Source organism: Hemicordylus capensis, chromosome 5 (assembly GCF_027244095.1).
Source record: "Hemicordylus capensis ecotype Gifberg chromosome 5, rHemCap1.1.pri, whole genome shotgun sequence".
Classification (NCBI taxonomy): Eukaryota; Metazoa; Chordata; class Lepidosauria; order Squamata; family Cordylidae; genus Hemicordylus; species Hemicordylus capensis.
The window spans coordinates 224,635,408-224,659,115 of record NC_069661.1 but is presented as its reverse complement, the minus strand read 5'-3'; the positions used below and the strand labels follow the sequence as shown (position 1 = coordinate 224,659,115).

General features: G+C 43.8%; 1 protein-coding gene across 2 annotated transcripts in view; it reads left to right on the top strand.

Annotated features, from left to right (window-relative positions):
- POLR3B (RNA polymerase III subunit B) overlaps positions 1–23,708 on the top strand; it is a 107,580-nt gene that overhangs the window by 9,232 nt on the left and 74,640 nt on the right. For both annotated transcript variants that reach the window (XM_053256143.1, XM_053256144.1), the window contains exons 5-12: positions 56–131; positions 1,999–2,099; positions 5,570–5,661; positions 6,181–6,298; positions 8,228–8,336; positions 20,357–20,479; positions 21,817–21,933; positions 22,563–22,697. In XM_053256143.1, coding sequence (XP_053112118.1) covers positions 56–131; positions 1,999–2,099; positions 5,570–5,661; positions 6,181–6,298; positions 8,228–8,336; positions 20,357–20,479; positions 21,817–21,933; positions 22,563–22,697 — 871 coding nt within the window. The remainder of the gene's footprint in view (positions 1–55; positions 132–1,998; positions 2,100–5,569; positions 5,662–6,180; positions 6,299–8,227; positions 8,337–20,356; positions 20,480–21,816; positions 21,934–22,562; positions 22,698–23,708) is intronic.

Genomic DNA, 23,708 nt, shown 5'->3' with positions numbered 1-23,708 from the left:
GGCCACCTACTGGTATCCTGTTCTTAATTGGATCTTACTGTGTCTTATGTTGCAGATATCTCAATATATATGTGGGTACTCCTGATGTTGAAGAAAGCTTTAATGTAACAAGACCTGTTTCTCCGCATGAGGTGCCTGCTTCTATTCTTCGTTGAAGTCTTGTTTGAACAGGCCAATGGGGTTTGAGCATCTTGCTATAATAGATCACTGTGGCCCAGTTCAGATGATCCAGCAAACCCTGGTTTGTTGGGTTGTTATGAAGATGAATCAAAGGAGCACCAAGGCTGCCTGCTCTGTCCCCTTGTTTCCTCCTTATCTTGCATACAAAGAACTTAAGTTCGTTAAAACAGTTTTTGCATGTCACCCAAACTCCGGAGCTGTGGTTTACGTATGATTTACAAACTTGGATATGAAACCAGGTTTAGCTCTGTGTCTGAGCTGAGGAGGAAAGGAGCACATGAGTTCCTTTTAGCTCAGATTCATATCCATGGTTTGTTGGATCATCTGAACCAGGGCAATGAGTGAATGGAGGGACTTCCACGGTTATACTCCACCCATGAAATATGCTGCTTTTCAAAATGTGTTGTTTTTATTATTATTCATCTTTGTACATCTTTGCTTCTCAAAGAAAGAAAGAGAGGACAGGCCCTTGCCCCAAAGGGCTGGATCTTGACGCAAGGGAGACAACAGAGGAAGGGAAAAGGGGGTTGTTATTACTGTATTTTGGCTTAGGTTATCGGCCAGATCACTTTGCAAGAATATATGAATTAAAAATAATTCCCCACACCACCAGTGTTCCCTCTAAGAAGGATTCTCAGATGTTGTTGACTACAATTTCCATAATCTCCAAGCAAAAGCCATTGCAGCTGGGGATTCTGGGAGTCGTAGTCAACAACAAGCTGAGGTGTTATATTTTCTTTGCAGGATCATTTTATCAATAGGCTAAGGTTAAGCCTAAAAATATGTGAAGCCATAGTCTCCTTTTTGTTCTAGAAGTAGATGGAATCAAATGTTTGCATTTAAGATCAAGAGCAACATTTAATATACCAGCCTGTTTGCAAATATATCTCTGATACAAGTTCACTGTTGTTGTGTTGGCCCTATATTAACAAGCTAGAGGAAACCTTGGGATCTGTAATCCGTCAACAGCTGGAGGACAGAAGTTGTGCAGCCCTGATATACAGCGATGCAAAGCCAAATAAATCCAGCCCTAAAAATCAAGTTTGGTTTGCAACTTGCACTGTACAACTCGGCCCTATTCATATTCAATACAGGAGGGAAATACTAATAAAAATATAACTGCAGTACCTTAACATACAAGGTTAGCATACATTTTTATTAGTATTTCCCTCCCGTATTGAATATGAATAGGGCCGAGTTATACAGTGCAAGTTGCAAACCAAACTTGATTTTTAGGGCTGGATTTATTTGGCTTTGCATCGCTGTATATCAGGGCTGCACAACTTCAGTCCTCCAGCTGTTGATGGATTACAGATCCCATCATCCCTGACTGTTGGCCACTGTGGCTAGGGATGATGGGAGTTGTAGTCCAACGGCAGTTAGAGGGCCACAGTTGTTCAGCCCTGCTGTATATATTTAGATCCCTGGAGAATAGCGACTGTGTTTCATCTAATGGAAAACTTGTATGTGTTATGCATGTTGCTATAAACGTCTTTGCAATAGTTTTCTCTGACAGCATCCAAGGAATTAAAAACATTTTTTAAAACTACTGTGTAGTTTCTAATATTTTGAATAACTGAAGGTGAAAAGCAGGGCACAGGGCTGTCCTTAGGGCATGGCAAGCAGGGCGACCACCCCGCTCTTTTAACCCCCATTAGAATTAACTGGAAGGGGGCCCCGCACTGGCTGATTTGCCCCACACCCTGCCAAGGCTTTCTAAGGACTACTCTGGCAGGGCACATATGAGAGCTATGAAGTAGCACTGAGGATTTTTCCACCTGGAAAAAGTGTTTCATTCTATGCCTCTTTTATTTTAAGTGTCGCTTGAGAGATATGACCTATTCTGCCCCAATTACAGTGGATATTGAATACACCAGAGGTAGCCAGAGGATTATTCGCAATGCATTACCTGTTGGCAGGTAAGGTGCCAATATAAAATATATATAATGTATTTCTCATGTTACGTTAGTACTCTTCATGCGTTATGCAATTTAAGAGAACACCTTCTTTTTCATGAACCCTGCAGCCCATTAAGATCATCAGGGGAGGTCCAGCTGCAGTTGCCACTGGCTTGGTTGGTGGCAACTCAAAACTGTGCCCTGGTACTTTGAAACATGCTTCCTAATAAAATTAGAGACTCCCCTGCTCTGGATGTTTTTTTAAAAAATCTGAAAACATACCTGTTTAATCAAGTTTTTAATTTACAGGTTTAAAGTTTAAAGTTTTAGAATTTCAATATGTACTAGCTAAACCTGCACAGAGCATCTGTGCAATAGGACTTTGTTGCTCTCCTTGCCCTCTGCCACCCCCTGTTTTATAACTCAGTGTCAGCCACCCACTCTCACTCGGCCCTCTCCACCTGTTCCTCTTCCCTATCTGCATATGGAATCTCCACTGCCCAATCACCATGATGCTTCTGCTCAGTTAACTCCAATTGGTAAAGCACTGTGTGGGTGGGGCTTGCCACGTATGTTCTTAGCGTGTGTGTGTGTATATATTTATGTATGTATATATGTATGTATGTATGTTAAGGTTTTAATTGTTGTGTTTTAGATTGTATACCTCCCAGAGATTTGCATATGGGGTGGCATAGAAATGTGCCAAATAAATAAATAAACTGGGTACAGTGGGCCTTGGTAGAAGGGAAACGAAGGCATGCCACTGCCCCCGGCCCCAGCACTGATATGCTCTGTTGCCTCCCTTTCCATACCCTGTGATTTATAACCCTGGGCACCCAGCACTATAAAATGCATGAGGGAAACATCCCAAGTTCAGTGCTTCCCTCCTCAGACAAGTGTTGAGCCTGAGGAGAGGGGGGAGCTTGGCAAACAAAGTGTAGACCAGGACCAGGGGTGGGCAAACTCAGCTCTCCAGATGTTGAACTACAACTTCCAGCATCCCCAGACACAATTTATTGTGGCTGGGGATTTTGGGAGTTGTAGTTCAACAGCAACTGGAGGGCCGGGTTTGCCCACCCCTGGTGTAAACTGAGGGAATAGCCAATGTGCTTCGATCCGCCCCCCCCCCCCCCTTCCTGGCTACAGCACACCTAATTTAATAACATCTGGACACATCTGAAATTTCTGATTCTGCAAAAGTGGCTTATATTGCTCTTAATCAAAGGGTGTGATCCACCAGGCACAGCTGTGATGCAATGTCCATTTATATTCAGTGATCTGCAAAGCCCTGGGTGTAATCAGTATTGTAAGTCTTGATGGAGAAGTAATGGATGTGAGAATCCACTACTCAAAATAGGGAGAAAGTTGAGGTTGGAGTGAGTACAAAGCCATTCTCGCTGACAATGACTGTACTGTCTCATTTCATTGCTGCATTGCTGTTCTCCATACTTCTGCCTGGGAGGTGATGGGGGAAGAGATCAGAACCACATCAGCATGAACAGAATCCCTCCTCTCACTAGGCACATTCAAGTCTCCATCTTCACCCTACTCCCCTCCAAACTGGTGCCTAAGTTTTGCAAAATGTCTGCAGTTCTGGTGTAAGATATTGAGGCGAGTCTCGCGATCAGCGAGACCCGCCTTAAGAGGGTTTGTGGGGAGAGCGGGCTTAGCCCACTCTCCCTGCAGACGGGCACCGTTGGCAGCCCTGGATGACTGGATTGACCACCCACACGACTGCTGGCTCTGTCACGGAGCCGGTGGGGGCTGCGGGGATTGGGGGCCGCACGGCCCCCAGAAGTTCCAGGATGCCCTGCGTGAGCACGCGGGGCATCCTGGAGAGACCCCCAGGGCCGGGGGGCTTGTTTCAGCCTCCTGGCGGGGGTCTCCTTGTGTGTTGCTGCGGTGCGGAGCTGCGCAGCAGCAGTACACAATCAGAAAGACGAGGTTAACTGAGTGCTTGCTCTGTTAACCTCGGCTAAGGGGAGGGGTACTTTGGGAGGTTTGCTGCCCGGAGCCGTGCGGCTCCCATGGCAGCAGACGGTCGGCCAAAAGCAGGCTAGGCTCCCTTAGCCCGCTTTTTGCCGATCGTGAGAATCTCCTCATTATTCATTTCCATGTGAGCAGAGAGCACCTGTGTAAGGAGCCCCTGGTGGCGCAGTGGTAAAACTGCCGCCCTGTAAACAAAAGGTTACAAGTTTGATCCTGACCAGGGGCTCAAGGTTGACTCAGCCTTCCATCCTTCCGAGGTCGGTAAAATGAGTACCCAGAATGTTGGGGGCAATATGCTAAATCATTGTAAACCGCTTAGAGAGCTCCGGCTATAGAGCGGTATATAAATGTAAGTGCTATTGCTATAAATGTAAGTGCTATATTGGAGGCAGAGGGGAGGCTGATATGAGTTTATAGTCAGGTGTGAGAGTGTGATTAAACTGTTATTGGTGGTTCAGGAACATACCATTATGTAGCAGTACAGTTGGTTATCTGTTCTCCGGAAGGTAGGTGTTGACTTGCAGTGTGCACCCACCCTTCTTCTTTCATAAAACCAACTTCCTGCTCAAGTAATTTAAATTTGGTAGCTATACAGTATCATGGTGGGTAACGATAGGTTTTTCATAAAGACTGTTACCTGGTGCATTCTCTACTTTGTGACCCTGAGATAGCTGTACGGCATTTGTACACACTGTCTGGTTTCTCAACGCAAAGTGGCTGAGGCTTCTGAAATCAGTAACTGAGAAATTAGGTTAATTATATTGCTGATTTAAATGATTGACACACAAAGCTACTTATCTCTAGCAAGGAAATAAGCATGCTATCTCAGGGGACTTGGTTAGAAGAATTAGGACAGCTGAGTAGCTGACTGCATTGAGAAGATAGCATTTCTTAAAATAAAGAAAATTATTCCAAACTAGGCTTTTGGGCACAAGAAAATGAAAATAATTAACCAAAAAAAAATATAAATCTTGCTCTGCACAAATAATGAGATGCTTAAAATCACTGAGAAGGGAAAGTGAGGGAAGCTAGGGATTTCTTTCAGCCAAACCCGTTGTATGATGCCATCTCTGTGCACAGCATAGCCATGATGCAACTGTGGAACTCTCCATGGCCACAAGTGAGCCATATCCACTTCCACTGGCACACTGAACTCATATCCATATGGTGTGCACCTTTCATGCATTACTGTGTAGAGCCAGGTAGAGACCATGTGTGTGTGTGTGTGTATGTATGTATGTATTTAATTAACATATTTTTATACCGCCCAAAATTTTATTACCGCCCAAAACATCTCTGGGCGGTTTGCCCCTCGTTTACTGGCTCCTATCTTTCCCCTGGCTGACAACATATAAATACCTTTCAAGCATTATAATTTGTCTCCGTCATTACCATTCTTGTGAGCTTCTCAACAACACCTGCTTGACCACTGTTTAGGACGAAGTGCTAGCACAGATGGGCCTGGTCCACCAGTTTAATTCTTAATTTTTGGCTCCTTACAGAATGCCAATAATGCTGCGCAGTTCCAACTGTGTTCTTACTGGAAAAACGCCAGCTGAATTTGGAAAGCTGAATGAATGCCCTTTAGATCCAGGTAACACACTTAACTTCTGAAAGCCTTTGATCGTTTTGGGGTTGAGTTGTGATCTTTTTAGTATGTTATTCAGTGGAATCTCACAATGGTTGGGCTTGGATTATAGATTGAGGACTATAATCTATGGATTATGGAATGAGGACTTTTAAGTCTCAAAGCATATTAGAGGGTCTTTATGAATGAAGTTTCTGCAGTGCTCAAAGCAGTCACAAAATCTCCCATTGAGGAACAGAGTGACACCAATGGTAGCTGCACACTGTATGGTCCTTGTGGTGTCCAGCTCCCAAGTATTTCTGAGGTAGGAGATGCAAGTGGTAAAATGTTGTCTTGGGTTTATTGGGATCTCTTCACGGTGTAAAAGTTTCAATTGGAATAAAAGACTCCCTCACTTAATACTGTTTGTATTTGTGTTTAACAACAACAAAAATGTCCTTCAAAGGCATGTAGAATCCAGTGGGTACATTTCTAGAACTGAGTAAAACAGATGTCAAAATAGACTTTTCATTTTCCAATTGATAGGTGGCTACTTCATTGTCAAAGGTGTAGAGAAGGTAATCCTTATTCAAGAGCAATTATCAAAAAACAGAATCATTGTGGAAGCAGACAGAAAGGGGACAGTTGGCGCATCTGTTACCAGGTAAAAGTATTTTTGAGTAACCACAGACGTGTGGTTTTCTGTGATAGCCTGGCGGGGTTCCACTTTCACTTTTAAAGAGCAGACTCCCCTATCAGTCCATGAGCCAGGCCCACAAATTCTGGCCATTGATACCATCTCAGGGGACAAATGCTCATAGTGATTTTTGGCAGCATCTACCCTGCTAAAGATGGAAAACAGGATTACAACAATTGTTGTATTTACAACTTTCTGTGTGTTATCACCCCTTCTTTATCCCTATCCCCAAACTATTAGGGTAAAATTTCACAGAATGTATTTCTTTTTTTCTTTTCTTTTTTGCACAGAGTATCAGGTTAGGGTAAGGTTAGGGTAACAATGAACAAATTGTTGTATTCTCTTCATGGAGTAACCTTTGAGAACATGCTGCCAATTTCCATTCCCATTCCTCTAAAAACATTGATAAAATTTTATGGTAGTTTTTGCTTTTAAAACACCATTGCAAATTTGGCTGCTGTAGACCTGATGGTCAGGACAATAAAAACATGATAATATACTGAAAGCATTGCAAGGTCGACACTTATTTTTCATCTCTAGCAGTGTAGACCTTGTCAAAGGCCATAGGATGCTATGGGGGTTTGGGGGAAAAGTTAAACATTTGTTTAAAATCGCCCACTTCCCCATTTCTTTTGTGGGTTGGGTGGTAGGTAGCATCCATCATGACCTGCCACCCAACCCACTTTGGTGTCCCTAAAGCTACCCATGGGGAACAGTGGGGTGTTTTGAGTTCCCAGTTGTTCCTTATGGCCAGAACATGCTGCACGCACAGACTGTAATGCATTTTGCAACCCTGCCTTGAAAAACACTGTAGAAGCACACAGCAAAAGGGAATCTGTCCCTCCCAACACAGAACACACATTTCAAACACAGTCCAAAAATGGCCAAAAAAAGAATCCACTGTCAGCTACAATGCCTGTGTTGCAGTAACATAACTGGCACAAGTTGTTCTCTCACACACAATTATGACTCCTTACGCTTTGCAACTGCTGCCACAGCAGCACCCTTACTTGGCAGCAAGCATAGCCATAAGCTCAACTAGAGCAACTTCAGCCACATTTTGACTTACACCTTGCAATGCAGATTGCAGAGCAGACACACAAGTTAATCTCAAGGCCAGAGATGGCAATCATCAAGAAATATTATATATATAGAGAGAGAGAGCGCTTCCACTGTCCATTTCTCCCCACAACACTATCTCACAAACAAAACAAACCACAACTCAAGGATGGTTCAAGGCAGGTCCAAGTTCTTTGTCAATCTGAGATCCAGCAAAACCAGATAGTTATAGCAGCAATAGCACAGCATATTGTACTCAGTGCTAAGAAAAGAAACCACAGAATCAAACCATTCTTCCTTCCTCCTGTCCTGATATATCCTCTTCTTCAAAAGAGACACAGTATAACGGCTCTTTCTCTGCCTCCCAGTCCCTTTGAATACATTTTGAATTTGGAACTCCCTCCTTTTGTGTTTCCCCTCCCTCCCCCCAGCCAATGGGGGCACAGTTGCCCATGACAACACTTGATTTCTATGCTAACAAGCCAAAGAAGCAAGGAGATCAAAAGCCAATTAGAAGCCAGTGACACAAAAACAATCAGCAAGGAAAAACAGACCTCCAAAATGGCACTCAGAATGTTTCGCTCAAAATGGAGGTGGTTCTGCTCTGAGCTCAAAACAGGCCCTTTAGTTAATGGGTGTTCTCTTTCGAGCTCAAAACGGCCTGTTCCTTGTCGAAACATTTCACCAGCAAAATGTTCTGTACATTCCTATTCTGCAGTTTTTTGTGTTTTTTTTGCGGGGGGGGGGGGGTTGTGTTGTTTTTTTGCTCTTACTGATTGAAGTTTGAAGATTCATAAAAATTGTGACAGACTAATCTCTATTCTTACAAATGTGTAGCTCCACTCATGAAAAGAAGAGCAGAACTAATATAACTGTGAAGCAAGGAAGATTTTACCTGAAACATAACACCCTGTCTGAAGATATTCCAATTGCAATCATTTTTAAGGTAATATTTTAAAGAACAATCTCCATATAAGCACTTATAATAGCCTATAGAGGAAAACCAGTATTATCAGGGTGTGTCTATATGTGTGTGTACTTGCATATGCACACTTTTGTCTTAGTTGTGGTTTATACATTGTAGCATCTGTAACCTTTATTCATTGGCTTTGAATTGGTGAGTTATACTTCAACCTATCCTGGATCTCACCACTGGCACAATTGCCGTTTTCTTTTTTGTCTAAATGTTAAGAGAACAAGAAAAAGATAGACGAGAGGCTGATGGAGGGGGAAATGCTGTGGAAGGGAAAGAGTGGGGGAGAGAAAGCATTAAAAAAATTGATATCTGGGGTGAAGAGGTTAAACACTGCAAATGCTTCATGTGACCATAAAACCGTTTTTAAAATTAAACTATTATTTTTAAAAGAATCTTCTTCTCAGATTGAATTGGAATCTTCCCCAAACAAGACAGGTAGCTTTTGGCTAGAATATTAACTTGGTCCAGTGGCTGGTTCCCTGGTTTTGGTTTGATATTTAGCTGAACAATGTAGAGCAGCACAGGCCAAATAACAACTTAAATAGATTGGAGAAGCTTTGCCAGAGGAGGGCAGCACTTGCTCATGACATCAGAATGGTATGCTGTGAAATACAATCGTTGGGGGTCTCTTTTTTGGCTGTTACCACATCTCTGTTCCAATAAAACATTTGTAGAGATTAAGGTTTTATGGGTGTGTTTTGTAAGAGTTGAATCACCAGTTACGTCCTGATAACCAACAATCAAGCTTTGTTTTGCCAGGTCCTTCCTCTAAACCACCCCTACATGCCTGAGCTGCTTTAAATGCTATGTGTTAGGCCTGTGACTACATTTCCACCCATGTGTTCGTAAAAGTTAAATTCTACTTTTGTGCCATTAAGGGATTTAATGCAGGATATCTTAGGACTAAACAACATCTTACATTAATGGGACATTATCTCGGGACCAAGCAACATGTTATGTTTAATGGTACATCAAACCCCTCATTTAAGAGATGAGCTTTAACAGAGGTAAATGAGAAGTGTATTTGTGTGCGTGCGTGCAAAAAAGCAGCCGTGGTGGTGGAGTAGTACGGCTCAGGACTGCTGCATAAAGGGAAGCTTAATTTTGTTCATTAACAGTTCCCCAACCCCCCTCCCCCGCACTCTTTTCCTGCAGAAAATTGTCCTGGTGACCTGGGTACTGGTTGCTCATAGCCACTTGAGGACAAGTCGCTGTTTCAGGAGGAGATTTTCAGCAGAAAATTGGTGCAGGGAGACCACACATGCAGTGGTCCTAAGCTGAGCTAGCCCCCGCCCCTTGCATCTGCTTTTTGTTATTATTCTTTTATTTATTTATTCTATTTCTATACCGCCCTTCCAAATATGGCTCAGGGCAGTTTACACAGAGAAATAATACATAAAATAAGATGGCTCCCTGTCCCCAAAGGGCTCACAATCTAAAAAGAAACATAAGATAGACACCAGCAACAGTCACTGGAGATACTGTGCTGGGAGTGAATAGGGCCAGTTACTCTCCCCCTGCTAAATAAAGAGAATCACCACGTTAAAAGGTGCCTCTTTGCCAAGTTGGCAGGGTTTTTAACCAAAGGGACACATCTGGTCTACTGCCTCGCTTGTTAACAGGTCAGATAGTGGCTTATAAACAAACCACAGTTTCCTGAACTTGGATGAATCAGGAAAGGAACATTTCAGTTTCCTCCTTTCATGCATTAAGCAAAATGGGGAACATGGAAGCCTAAGTTTGCACTAGCTTGTGCTTCTAACCCCAAGCCATGGGATGCTGTGTCATAGTCTGACTAATATGTTTTTAATGTCAGCACAGAAAAGTCATTGGTTAATATCCTCTGTAACAGTGCTCCAGTGCATCCAGAAGAAACACACATGCAGCGCTAATAGCCCGACTTCTGAAGTGTTGATGCTCATGTGGTGGGAGGGGCCAAATTTCACCAAACCTCCCTTCCCCCGGAAGCACTTCATGTGACTTGGAAATACGTAGGTCTTTGAGGGTCATGCAGCCCTCAGGGACCTAATTCCAGGTTGCACAGGGATTGGCAGAAACCCACCGACCCCTCCACCCAAGCAACCATACTTCAGAAGTGGGGCTAATAGTGGTTCATATGTTCTTTCTTTTTCTGGCTGAATGTGTCCATCATTAGTGAGAATGTCAGCCATGGTTTCTGGCTGTTCCTGATCAAGGAATGTTGTATCTTAAATATCCTAACAAAGAATTTAACTGTTCTTTTCTATACTTCTTGAAAGTGCAAAGAGCTGGGCTGTACTACAAAATCAAGGCAGTGGCAACACAAAAGTATGTCATGAAGTAACATATTCATTTATGCGGTGGGTTTTTAAAAACTTGTATTGCACTAGTAACATTCTAAGTAAAGTAAAGTTGTGTCATCAAGTCGGTCTTGAATCCAGGCGATCACAGAGCCACGTGGTTTTCTTTTGTAGACTACAGGAGGGGTTTACCATTGCCATCTCCCGCACAGTATGAGATGATGCCTTTTAGCATCTTGCTATATCGCTGCTGCCCAATATAGGTGTTTCCCGTAGTCTGGGAAACATACCAGCGGGGATTCGAACCAGCAACCTTTTGCTCCTTAAGCAAGTTACTTCCCCTCTGCACCATTAGATAGCACTCTAAAAACAACATAAGGCCTTAGTTATTATTACTGCATGTTTCAAGTGCAAATCCTCACTGAGAATAAGCAGCTATTCACATTACCGTGTTCCAAAACGACCTTATACTAGGCATACTGTATTGGGAAGTGATGGTTTACATAATGGCTGTTACCACCACCTTCCGCTTAACTCAGCCAGCAGCACTGTATGTAACTGAGTACAGTACATTGTCTCGCCGTTGGTCCACATGCTTTCCTAACAGGCAATAAATTATAGTATGGTTTTACACAGCCATGTAAACCTCTAAGTACTACTGTCTTAATCCTGCTGGGATTGTAACTGGGTCTTTTCTGTAAATCAAAGGCCTGTAATAGGTATGAAGCTGCCTTTACTGAGTCAGACATCTGACTCAGTATTGGCTACACCTCAGATACAGATATTTCGCAGCCTTGCTTGGAGTTGCCGGGGCCTGAACCTGGGCTCTTCTGTGTGCAAAGCAGGTGCTCTGAGCTGCAACCCCCACCCCTCTCTTTTGTCCAACCACCTGTGTGAGAGGAGTTCAGGGAAGCCATTTCTGCATTTTCTTTTTAGAAATTATTATCGCTGGCTGAAGACCAGTTTGAGTCCTGAATAAACCTGGGTGATGATGCGTTGTTTCTGTATGCTTGAGCCCTTCGTCCGTTCGTCTCCCCAAGATAAGCTCGGGAAAACATGGCTTCCTATATCTCACTCAGACCATTTCTCCTATCACTTTGGAAGGACCTGAGTGCATTCTTGAGGATTCACCCGTTTCTAGAAGTCCTTAAAATCATAGTGTCTTGAGTTGTAATAAAATAAATATGTGTGATTTCTGAGATGGAGGGGTATTCATCGAAGTTCTGGAAATGAGACCAGAGGTCCTTCCAAAGTAGATGGATAACATGTCTCACTCACAGATCCCTAAATGGGGCACTGTGCTTGAGGATATAAAGCCAGAGGCGGATGATCGAGCTCTTTAACCATCTCTGGGGTTTGTCTGTGTAACTGTACATCTGCTTTAAAAAGCAATGAGCATGAAATTGGCAGTAAAATAACTTCTCGAGTAGCACCAGAGACATTTTGGCACCTAACATTACATTGATAATAAATCAAGGATTTATTAGCAGTTGTGCTATGTGAATTAGAGCAAGCTATGATGGTTGCTGAAAATGTCTGCTCCTTTGTGGGGCTTCTGGTTGGATACGATTAAGTATGAAGAGCTCTGGAATTCACTGTCTTGCCTGGAGCCCCATTTTTTTTTATTAGTAGGTTATCACATTGGCAAATCAGCTGCTTGAAAGCTAATCAGGTGCAGTGCCTGTCTCTCTTCCAACTTGTCATTCCGAATACTCCTCCCTTGAATAATTCTTATTGAATGTAAGCCAGTTGAAGTAGCTCATAACATATAAACAAATAGAGCTATTTATGTGTTGCTATATTTTACATATAAGCCACCTAATGGCGCAGTGGGAAAATGACTTGCCTAACGAGCAAGAGGTTGCTGGTTCAAATCCCTGCTGGTATCGGGCAGCAGGGATATAGGAAGGTGCTGAAAGGCATCATCTCACACTGCGTGGGAGGAGGCAATGGTTAATCCCTCCTGTATTCTGCCAAAGACAACCACAGGGCCCTGTGGTCGCCAGGAGTCAACACCGACTTGAGGGCACAACTTTACATTTTTTACTGTATATTTTACATATAGCATATGGTTTATATGCTATATGTAAAATGGTTTGCATACCATCAAATGTGATGGTATATACACTGGAAGAGGCACCTTGTGTCTGTTCCACTGCATTTGTGTGTGGAAAGGAATGCCACAGGTGTATAACTGTTTCAGATGCAACACAGTACACTGAGCAACTCACATACAGCACAGTGTCCTGCAGATGGTTTCCACGCTGCCTGCACTTCTGGCAAAAAAAATTGACTGAGTTATGCAAGAGCGCTGTTTGGCATATGCCTAAAATTGCACAAACACAGTTGTGTAACATTACAGCCTTTGGAATGAATGGTCTTAGTGTTGCGCATTTGAGTCATGTTAGGCATTTGCAGAACAGCACTCTTGCGTGTGTGCGTGGTTTTTGTTTTAATGTGCGCAGCAGCGCCGTGCAGAAACCACCTCTGGCACACTGCATGGTATGCGGGCCAGTGTGTATATGTATAGCATAATGTGAAACAGTCTTTAGATTTTGGCTCTCTGGAGCAAGGACTTATAGTTGTACAGTTAGCAGATACATGCAGACAGGCTTCCTTGCCCTTGGTTCCCTTTTCCTAAAGTACCATAGCTGCCAGAGGTGTCATGCCAGTATGTCTGTCATCTGGGAATGTATTCACTGTGTATGGATCACTCTGCCCATTGGCTGAGCACCCTGCTAGATGGTTTTCAGACACTGTTTAAAAATGTTGTTGTGTTATGCTGACGTTTGATGGCGGTTAGGAGCCCCCATGTGTGTATTTTCTGTTGCTGGCATGTTAACACTTTGACATGTTAAGAGTGTTGTTGTTGGTTATTGTCTCCCCCCACCCCCTTTAATCTTTTGCTGGTACTTTCTTTCTCCTGTTTTTGATTTTTAATAGGTTGTATGTGTGTTATTGAGACTCCTGGCGCCCACAGATCCCTGTATGTTTCTTTTGTTAGAATACAAGAGGGGTTTACCATTGCCTCCTCCCACGCAGTATGCGATGATGCCTTTCAACATCTTCCTGTATCGCTGCTGCCTGATACAGGTGTTTCCCATAGTATGGGAAACATAGTATGGGAAACATACCAGTGGGGATTCAAACCGGCAACCTTCTGCTTGTTAGTCAAGCATTTTCCCACTGCGCCACTTAAGGTGGTGTGTGATTGAGAGGTGGGATTTAAATATTCTAAATACATGCATATGTATTGGAGCTGAGGTGGCCTCTCCCTCCCTCAGAGCTCCCTGGAGCCATCTTGTGGTAGTGGTGGTGGGGGCAGATAGACACAGCCTATCAGATGAACTGTTTAAAGAGCGGAACTTGTGGAGATCAAGGTCTTAGAGTCTTTTTGTTACTCTTTGTTGTATAGGTTTTTATTGGTGCTTCTTGTTTTCATGCTTTTATGAAAACCACTTTTGGAGATTCACCTAAAAAGTGATATGTAAGATGCAGTCAAGGAAGATATTTAATACATTTTAAAGCAAATGTTCTTTATGTGGGGTGCATTGCCCATTTACAGTGTGAACCAGAGTACATAGCATACCCCAAGGAATTATTCAGCAGGGTCTCATTTTTTATTTTAAAAATGCACATCTTAAAGAGCAACATGAATGCAAGCATAAGTTTTCATCCTCCCAACTTCTGAGAAGCATATTGCTTTGCCAAAAGGAGATTTAGTAAGAGGATATCCTGTTTCTTGATATGGCAGGACTCCAAGCAAATGTGTGAAAGGAGGAGCTTTAGCACTGTCTGGTATTCGCAAAAACCTGTTGGCTTGCACGTTGCAACATTTTACTTTCAGTGTGGAGAGAGAGAGATCCCCCCACCAAATCTGTTAAGTCCTTTCTTAAGGAAGCCTGTTTTTTACAGTGTAAAGTATAACAAGGTGCTTAAGAATAGGTGGGGGGAAACCCCATAAAATGGCTTTTAATTTGGGATTTTGTGTGAAACCATCTTCTGTGCCTTTTCTTTTTAATGTACTGAAAAGAGAGTGGCAGCTTATACACAATTTACTGGAGAGGCTACCAGTGTCTACCATTGAGTGCAGTGCATTGTGGATGGGAACTGGTGTTCCCAATACAGGGGTTCTCAGAAGTTGTTGACTAGAACTTCTTCTTCTTGTACACTGCCCAGAGCCTCTGGATGGGGTGGTTTATAAATGTCATACATACATACATACATACATACATACAACTTGCATCATCCCCAGCCAAAGGTCATTGCAACTGGGGATAATGGGAGCTGTAGTCAACAACATCTTGGAATCCCTGTTGCAGAGAACACTGAGGGAGAACTGGCATTCTTACCAGAAAAGGTGGGAGGGGAAAGGTTGTTAACTTTGCCCTGGGTAGGCACACTGCTGTCGAACTGCTGGCAGCACCCTGCAGAGGACATTATATCGATGAATTGAGTTGTCTCCTCTTTAGCCACTCAGTAGCTTCGTGCCTGCAGAGTTAGCACCTGTGCTGTGTCATACCCTCCAGTCAGGGCACCAAATCCCCTTTCTCCTGAGTGACAGCCAATAACAGATGCTGGTAGCCTTCAGTGAAACACCTTAGAGATGCCGGTGGTGAGCTGGCATGGGCGGGCTATGCTATAAACTAGGTAAATGTTTATAGTGTTATCTGTAAACGTGATAAGTGGTTTTTCAACTGTGTGCCAGTGAACCATGGAACTCAGTGGAAGCTTATTGGGTGCCCCCCCCCTGCTGTGAGTTGATAACTTCCCTGAAAGATAGTTTGTCCACTACTACTGATTTTCTTGCAAGGTGTCGCTGCAGGGAAATGTCGGGTGTATTCTGGCATGTGCTTTTGGTCCACACAGGAAGAGATGGTTTTTGAATGGAGTGTGTGTTTCCTAAAACAGTCCCGAGAACCCTCTGAACTGTTCAGGAGTTCTGTAGCAGAAAGGTGGGAGTTTCTTGGCAGACCAGAACATCAGAAAACCATTTTGGGGCCAAACTAGACATGATACTGTAATGCTTGAATGCATCTCTGTGCATCTAAACCTTTTGCAATTAGAGGCTGAAGGGGAGCTATCACGGTCAGGGCTGGGTGAAGGAGGGTCAACCCCCTGCAATTTCCCCAGTGGACCTCACATGTATGCACTGCCCTTCTCTGCTGCTGGATGAGGATATCTCATGAGGATACCAAAATGGGTATCCTTCCCACGTGCTCCAGTAAGCAAGACTATGCTAATTACACAAAAAAGAGCTATAGTCCTGTATCCAGCTCCAGAGGCATCTTTTCTTTCAGAAAGCTTTACTTTCTCTTTTGATTTTTGTTTTTTCTTTTCTTTTCCCTTGCCTCTCTTCTTAGAGTTACCTTTTTTCACCTGCTAAAAAAACAAGACCCCACCCTTTACTCTTTTTTCTGTTCTCCTTTCTTTCTTTCTTTCTTTCTTTCTTTCTTTCTTTCTTTCTTTCTTTCTTTCTTTCTTTCTTTCTTTCTTTCTTTCTCCCCCTCCTCCTTATGGAGCACTGAACAGGCAGGATTTGCCACGTGCTGCTCCCCAAGGGGAAGAAAATAATAATAATAATAAATAAATAATAAAAGAAGAGGACTTCAGCGTTTCCCCCCAGCAACAATCGGTCATGACCCGCTCTTCTGCTGCAGGCCCAGCGACCACTTGGTCCTTACCGGTGCCCGACTACGAGGGAGGAGGCATGGATCTGCTGGAAGGTCCCTCGGGGGCTTTGGACCACCACCACCACCGCTGTGCCAGCAGCACTGCCATTATTGGGGCCTTCACCACCACCACTGCAGCCTCAGACCGTTCTGCCAGGAGCACGAATCACCTCTTCATCAAAGGGGCAAGGGGGTTTACTCACTTTCGTTCACCATGACGAAAAGGGATGGAACCCTTCAGGCAGTACTGGACTTGAAATTCCTCAAAAAATTTGGACAGCACAGACAGTTCCAGATGGAGACCCTGAGATCCATTGCAGAGGCATTATACCACTTTAACTTCCTGGTCTCTGTGGACTTGATGGAAGCATACCTAATGTCCCAATCCATCCAGCAAGCTGCACTTTTCTACATTTCAAATACGACGGCCTTCATTACCAGTACAATGCACTGCCGTTTGGCCTATCCTCAGCGCCCAGAATCTTCATGAAGATCCTGGTCCCCCTGGTGGCCCACCTTCGCTGAAAGGCATTCGGGCCTTTACCTTTTTGGACGACCTCCTGATTTGGTCCCCATCCAGTCCAGCCAGGAGCTTAGATATGAAAAACATTCTTCAGATGCTATCTGACCATGGATTCCTGGTCAACCAGACGAAGAGTCAACCAGTCCCTCCACTCAGATTTGCCATAATAATGGATACTTCTCGGGACTTTCTTATTCTTGCTCTGGACTGTATCCAGGACATTGTCCATCTGATCTGCGACTGCCTTACTGGTCCTCACTCTGGCCAGTGCTGGTCCTCACTCTGGCCAGACTTCTGGGCCTGATGGTGGCATCCCTGGCAGCAGTTCAGTGGGCCTGTTTTCACCTGCGCACACTTCAGTGGTTTCGTCTACCATATCAGAACAATAATGCAGGTTGGAGACCCACTAGGGTCAAGCTTCCACCACATGTGGTCCACTTTTTCAGCTGATGGACTCAACCATCATGTCTCTCCTCTGGTCAGACTTTCTTGGACCACCCCAGGGTGATATTCATGACAGATGCAAATCTATCCAGCTGAATGTCTATCACATTCAATGCAGGGAAGTGGACTCCACAAGAGCAAGCCCATAGTATAAATTGCTTGGAACTGCAGTCCTAGCCCTGCAATTGTTTCAACAAATACTATAGAATAGGCATGGTCTGGTCTGGATGGACAACATAACCATGAAAACACATGTAAACCGGCAAGGGGGCACCAGGTCCATATCACTGCATCAGGAAGCCTCACTCTTACTTCACTGGGAGGAATCTCACCTAGCCTTGCTAACAGCTCATTATCTATCTATCTATCTATCTATCTATCTATCTATCTATCTATCTATCTGATTTCTATACCGCCCATTCAAAAATGGCTCAGGGCAGTTTACACAGAGAAATAATAAATAAATAAGATGGCTCCCGGTCCCCAAAGGGCTCACAATCTAAAAAGAAACATAAGATAGACACCAGCAACAGTCACTGGAGGTACTGTGCTGGGGGTGGATAGTGCCAGTTACTCTCCCCCTGCTAAATAAAGAGAATCGCCACATTAAAAGGTGCCTCTTTGCCAAGTTAGCAGGGGAATGTCAGCGGGGTACTCAACACTGGAGATTGGCTCAACAGCAAGGAGATCCAACTGGCAGAATGGAGCATCAGCTCTCACACCTTTGCCCTGATGACTCAAGTCCTGGGCATTCCATAGGTGGACCTCTTTACCTTGCCAGTCAATGCAAAGATTCCCCAGTTCTTCTCCTGCTGTCTGTGTGAGGGTGCAGAAGCGGTGGACGTACCATTGGCTCCATGGCCTCCAGTTCTCCTGTATGCATTTTCACCTGTACCAGTCCTCAGCCAACTGCTCTGCAGGATTCGAATCTTCCAGGCTCACGTATTGCTAGTGGCACCACACTGGCCTCGAAGGCCGTGGTTTGCAGAAATTCTGCACCTTGCTGTGGAGGGCCTGTGGTTCTTTGCAGTGATGCAGGACCTTTTCAACATTGCTCTGTCCTTCACCATGATCCTGTGTGGTTCAAGCTTTCCGCCTGGAGACTGAATGGAACATCCTGAGCCGACATAGACTCCCAACATTTTGGACATTATTCTAGTTTCTAGGTGGGCGTCTACTAACCACATTTATCAATCCACATGGTGGGTTTTAATTTGGTAGTACAGATGTAATACCCTCTCAGGGGACAACTGTGGTCTGCCATAACTCCTCCATTTTCTTCAAGAGAGCCTTGAGAAGCATCTTGGGGTGCACATATTCAAGCAGCAGGCAGCTTCGTTGGCTAATCTCCTGTCTGTCTCCTCTTCAGAAGGGCTACACTCACATCCACATCTCAAACTATTTCTCAAGGGCGCCTCTCTACTCCAACAGTGTGGAGTAGTGATTAGAATGCTGGACTAGGACCGGGGAGACCCAAGGTTTATCTCTCCCTCATGGCTACCTTCTGCTCCACTGATGATTTGTTGTTTGTCTACCTGCTTCAATGGGACAGAAAATCTCCTCAGTTACTGTTGCCAGATGGATCAAGGTGTGTATATCCCTGGCATACGAAGTACAAAACTTGCGGATACCACTTAACGTCACGGCACACTCTACCAGGTCAGCGGCAATGTCGGTGGCCTTCTCAACAAATGTTCTGCTGGCAGAAACCTCCAAAGTTGCCACTTGGACTTCTCCATCCACATTCACACTAAAAGCTTGACTTCCATTGCTCTTCTCAAGCAGCCTTTGGCAGATGAGTCCTCCAACACGTTCTTCCACCCCAGTAGATGCAAATGCTCCAACCTGGGGTTCTTAGCTGTGGCATGTCCCGCATGAGATGTCCTCATTTAGCGTCAGAGAAAGGAGCATTGGTAACTCACTGTGAAGGCTTCTTGCCGCTGGATTTGAGGACATCTCATCCCACCCATCTGCGTCTACTGGACGGGTCTTTTTCCTTTGTCTTTATCTCTCGCTTTCTTCTGTACCTTGGACTTGGCTATTCCTAACTGGAAAGGGTTCTCCTTTCCAGGATATTTAAGCTCTTTTTTGTCTAATTAGCATAGTCCTACCTACTGGATCGCATGGGAAGGAAACCCACATGAGATGTCCTCAAATCGACCAGCAAGAAGAAGCCTTCACAGTGAGTAACCAATGCTCCTTTTTAAGAAAACCAGAGACTGGTATTACACACAGCCAGAATGTCAGCATTAGGGTCCCTCCGGGGCTGTTGCACATTTTGACAGGCAGCCCTGAGGGTGTAGCACAATGGGGCAGCTGCGGAACAGCATTGCACAACTGCCCAGAAGTGGTTTTAAGTTGTTCCACAGCTGCCCCATTGCACTACACCCTTGAGGCTGCCTTTCAAGTTGCACAGAAACTCCAATGGGTTGTTAATGCCTGTGTTCTGCTGTGCCCATGTTGGCTATAGTGTGCAATGTGTTTTTCTTACTTGAAGGAGTGTGTTCCCCTGGAAAAATGGCTTGGGGAAAAGGACTCACCCCTCCCTGCATTCCCATTCCACATTGAGGATCCTCTGTGGCTGCTATTTGCAGAGATTATAGAGTGATGAAGCTACATTCAGTGTCTCTCAGTTGTGTTTAGTTTGACTTGAAGTCTGCCTAGCTTTTTGGAATGGGTGTGTATGGAGAAAAAGCACTGTTCCTTTCCTGTGGCTCTTCAGCTGGCTTCCTTTGCTGCGCTTGTCAGGTACATATAGCTGGTCATTCGTGTTTATTAAGAAGCAATATGATGTTTCTGGTGCAGATGAGGTGCTGATAGCATTCTGGCAAAAGCATCATTTGTCTTCCCTGCTGCTGCTTATCAAGATTGCCATTCCATAGTTTGAGTATGTGCTGCTGCTGCCGCTACCAGTGCCAGATGGCCCTCTTTCTGAGAGAACTCGCTTTTGCTTAGAAGTAATACTGACATACAATACCAAATTAGCATAAGCAAATGTCAGCGAGTTAACACAAAGCCAACATTCTTTCTCTCCTTTTTCTACCTTTTAAAATGTTTCTTTCCCCCTTGTAGGCCATGGGTGTCGAGAGTGACCAAGAGATTGTGCAGATGATTGGTACAGAGGAACATGTGATGGCTGCATTTGCCCCCAGCTTGGAAGAGTGCCAGAAAGCTCAGATTTTCACACAGATGCAGGTGTGTGTCTTTTTAAAGCATACATCAGTGGTGCATTTCTAAGCAGTAGAGCTTTTTTCTTTTTTCTTTTTTACAGTTAACTGGGTGACGGAAAAATTCATCAGTGAATCTTTTCCAGTTTTTACATATTAAGCCTTTATGTTTATTACTGGTCAGAAGCTGTTGTCAGATTAGAAAAGTCCATCTCAGCTAAACTGTCTTGAACTGATCTACACATTACTCAAACTGATGTGGTAGTTTTGTACTGTATCGCCAGATTGCAAATGGGTGATTGTGTATTGTCATATGTGCCCCCATATGAAAAACTCCCTGGCTGACATACTGCAAAGTGTCCTGCAGGCGTTTTTGGCACTGTGTGAGCTGCCGCTTGCTCATAACACAGCACCCGTGCAATTGCACAGGAGCGCTCTTGTGCATGTGCCAGAAATCGTGTGCACACTGTTGTGCAATGCTATGGCCATTATTTACAGTGGCCATACCATTGTGTAACTGCATTTGTGCCATTTCTGGCATTTGTGTAAGAGCACTCTTAAGCAACTGGATGGGCGCTGTGTTATGAGCAAGCAGCAGCTTCCATGGGAGCTGCCAGAAACGCCTGCAGGACTCCGCTCAATAGGTCGGCCCCTGCATGTAATAAACTAGTACACCAGAGAAAGAGATTTAGCGTAGCAAGCAGATTACTATATGCAGGGAGGGTTTTTTGTTTTAGTGGGGAGCATTCAAAGATATTACTCTCCTTGACTGCAGTCTGAAATGATACATTCTACCATCTCATTCCAACAACTAAACACAACTGTGTTTGTGCTGTTTTAGGCATTTGCAGCACAGTGCTCTTGTGCAACCCTGCCGTCTCTTTAAATGCCTGCCGCAGCGCAAGTGGTGTGGAGACCGCCTGTGGGACATTGTATAATATGTGGGCCATTGATTTTTAGTGTATTTTTCATGGAATTGTATTATTATTTTATAAGTTTGTTGTTCACTGCCCCACGGTCCCAGGACATAGGGTAGTATGTAAATATTTATATAATAAAGGGGTGCTGATTTAATATGCTGTAGTGTTACTGTATGATTTTGGTGGCTCATCTTGTGATTTTCAACAGCCATCTTGCCCAAAGATGCATTTTGCCCTGCACTTTTGTTTTATATTTGAAACGGTTATGATCTGGCATGATAGTTAGCTTTATGGAAGCAATAATCGTTTAATGTGTCATTAAATGTCATGAAAGGGAAACTTGCAAGGGGAATGCCTAGAGAAACTTGCAAACTAGAGGCAGAAAAGTATACTAATTGCAGATAACATGCAACGTACTAACTTTGATATTGTTTTTATATCACAGGCATTAAAATATTTGGGGAATAAGGTACGAAGGCAGAGAATGTGGGGAGGACCGAAGAAAACTAAGATGGAAGAAGCGAGAGAGCTGCTGGCAACAACTATTCTTGCTCATCTTCCTGTATGTTGGTGGTTCTCAAACGGTGGAGTAGATACTTGGCGGAGCAGTGGGGAGAGGGGGTTCCTGATGTCCCTGAGATAGCAGCATTCAGGACTTGAGTGGGTTGAATGCCCCTGAAAGAAGTCCCTCACTGATCTGCCCTGGAGTTGTGAGGCGTAGCTGTGTCCTTACTACAACTTAAGTGTTTGCCAAATGAAGAAGGCAGCTCAGAACCGTTGGTTGCTTTGTTCTGATGATAGTCCCTCTGTGTGTAGTTTTAGGACAGGGTCAGAGCTGTGTAACTCCTGTATCTATAATTCTTTTAGTGCCAGTTCACCCTAATCTACGGGTTCATGCATGTAGCATTAGACTGCATGCAACTATGCATAAGGATTTCCGCACTGTGGAAGAGATTTCACAGAACATATCTTGACAGAAGATATTTGTATTCTGCTTTTCTGGTAAAACCTCACAAAGTAGTGTACAAAAACAGTTAAAGCCAGTATCAGTAAGAACACTAAAACCCAGCAGCAGAAAAACTAAGCCAAAGTAGATAACGTGTTCCATGTTTACTGGGTAAAATTAGAACTTCAGAGAAAGGACTGATTGTTCTTCACTAGTGATGTTTCCTCTCTCTTTCTGTAATTTAGGTTAAAGAATTCAATTTCCGTTCCAAGTGCATCTATACAGCTGTGATGGTCCGTAGGGTGATTCTAGCCCAGGGAGACAACAAAGTTGATGACAGAGATTATTATGGAAACAAACGACTGGAGTTGGCAGGACAGGTGGGTCACTCCAGTGATTTAACTGGTCCATCTCTGCTTCCATTGGACAATATTCTGATGCAGAGTAGCTCTCTCCTCTTCAGGTGTATGTGTACTTTTCTCCACCGTGGTAACAGCCAAGTGCCTACACCAATTCCCATTTAAAGCATAGTGGCTTGCATTTCCTGCCTGCACTGCTGCGGATTCTAAAACATGCAGTAACACTGCTGCTCAAGAGAGCATTATCAGGACTGCTGATTCTTGCACAATCACATCATGTGTGACTTCCATTGAGCATAATGGAAATTGCACATGACAGGGGATCACACAAGAGTCAAAATGTCTGGTACTACCCATGTTATGCTGCGGGACATGTAAGCTATTAAGTATGCACCTACTAATCCTAGTGTGTATGGTGTCTCCAGCTGCCTTAGGTTAGCACCCATGTTCATCAAACTACTTTTTGCAGATGAACCTTAAACTTGCTGCAACAGATTCTGTTGACTGTGGAAGAATTTGGAGGTTGTAGAGTTTCATAAGCATTGATATATGCCTGGAAATTTGTAAGTTTTAATTTTTAGTTTCTGTGGCTTCCTAGAAATACATCTGAGAAGAGACTTCTATCCCTTGTGTGACTTGCTTTTTCTTTTTACACTCTCACCGTAAATGCTTGATTGTATTTTGCAGATTAATCAAACATCTCACTTTATGCCTGTTGCTCAGTGTTTTCAATTAGCTAGAATTTCTGTCTAAATGGCATGTGAGAAGGGTATGATTTTTTTTTTAAAGCTGATTGTGTTTCTGGGCTAAAAATCCTGTTGCTTAAAAATTTGAATGAAAAAGGCTGTTCCTGTATGAGGAGGAAAACACAGCAGCCTACACAATGTGAAGACATAAAAGGCATTGTGTCTATAAAAATGTGTGAAAACAATAGCAGCTAATTTCACACCCCATGGGACAAGGGAGTACGAAATGTGCTTTAGCTTTAGATAACAGTTGTTTCCACTCGCCAAGTTGGTTTACAGAGCTGCC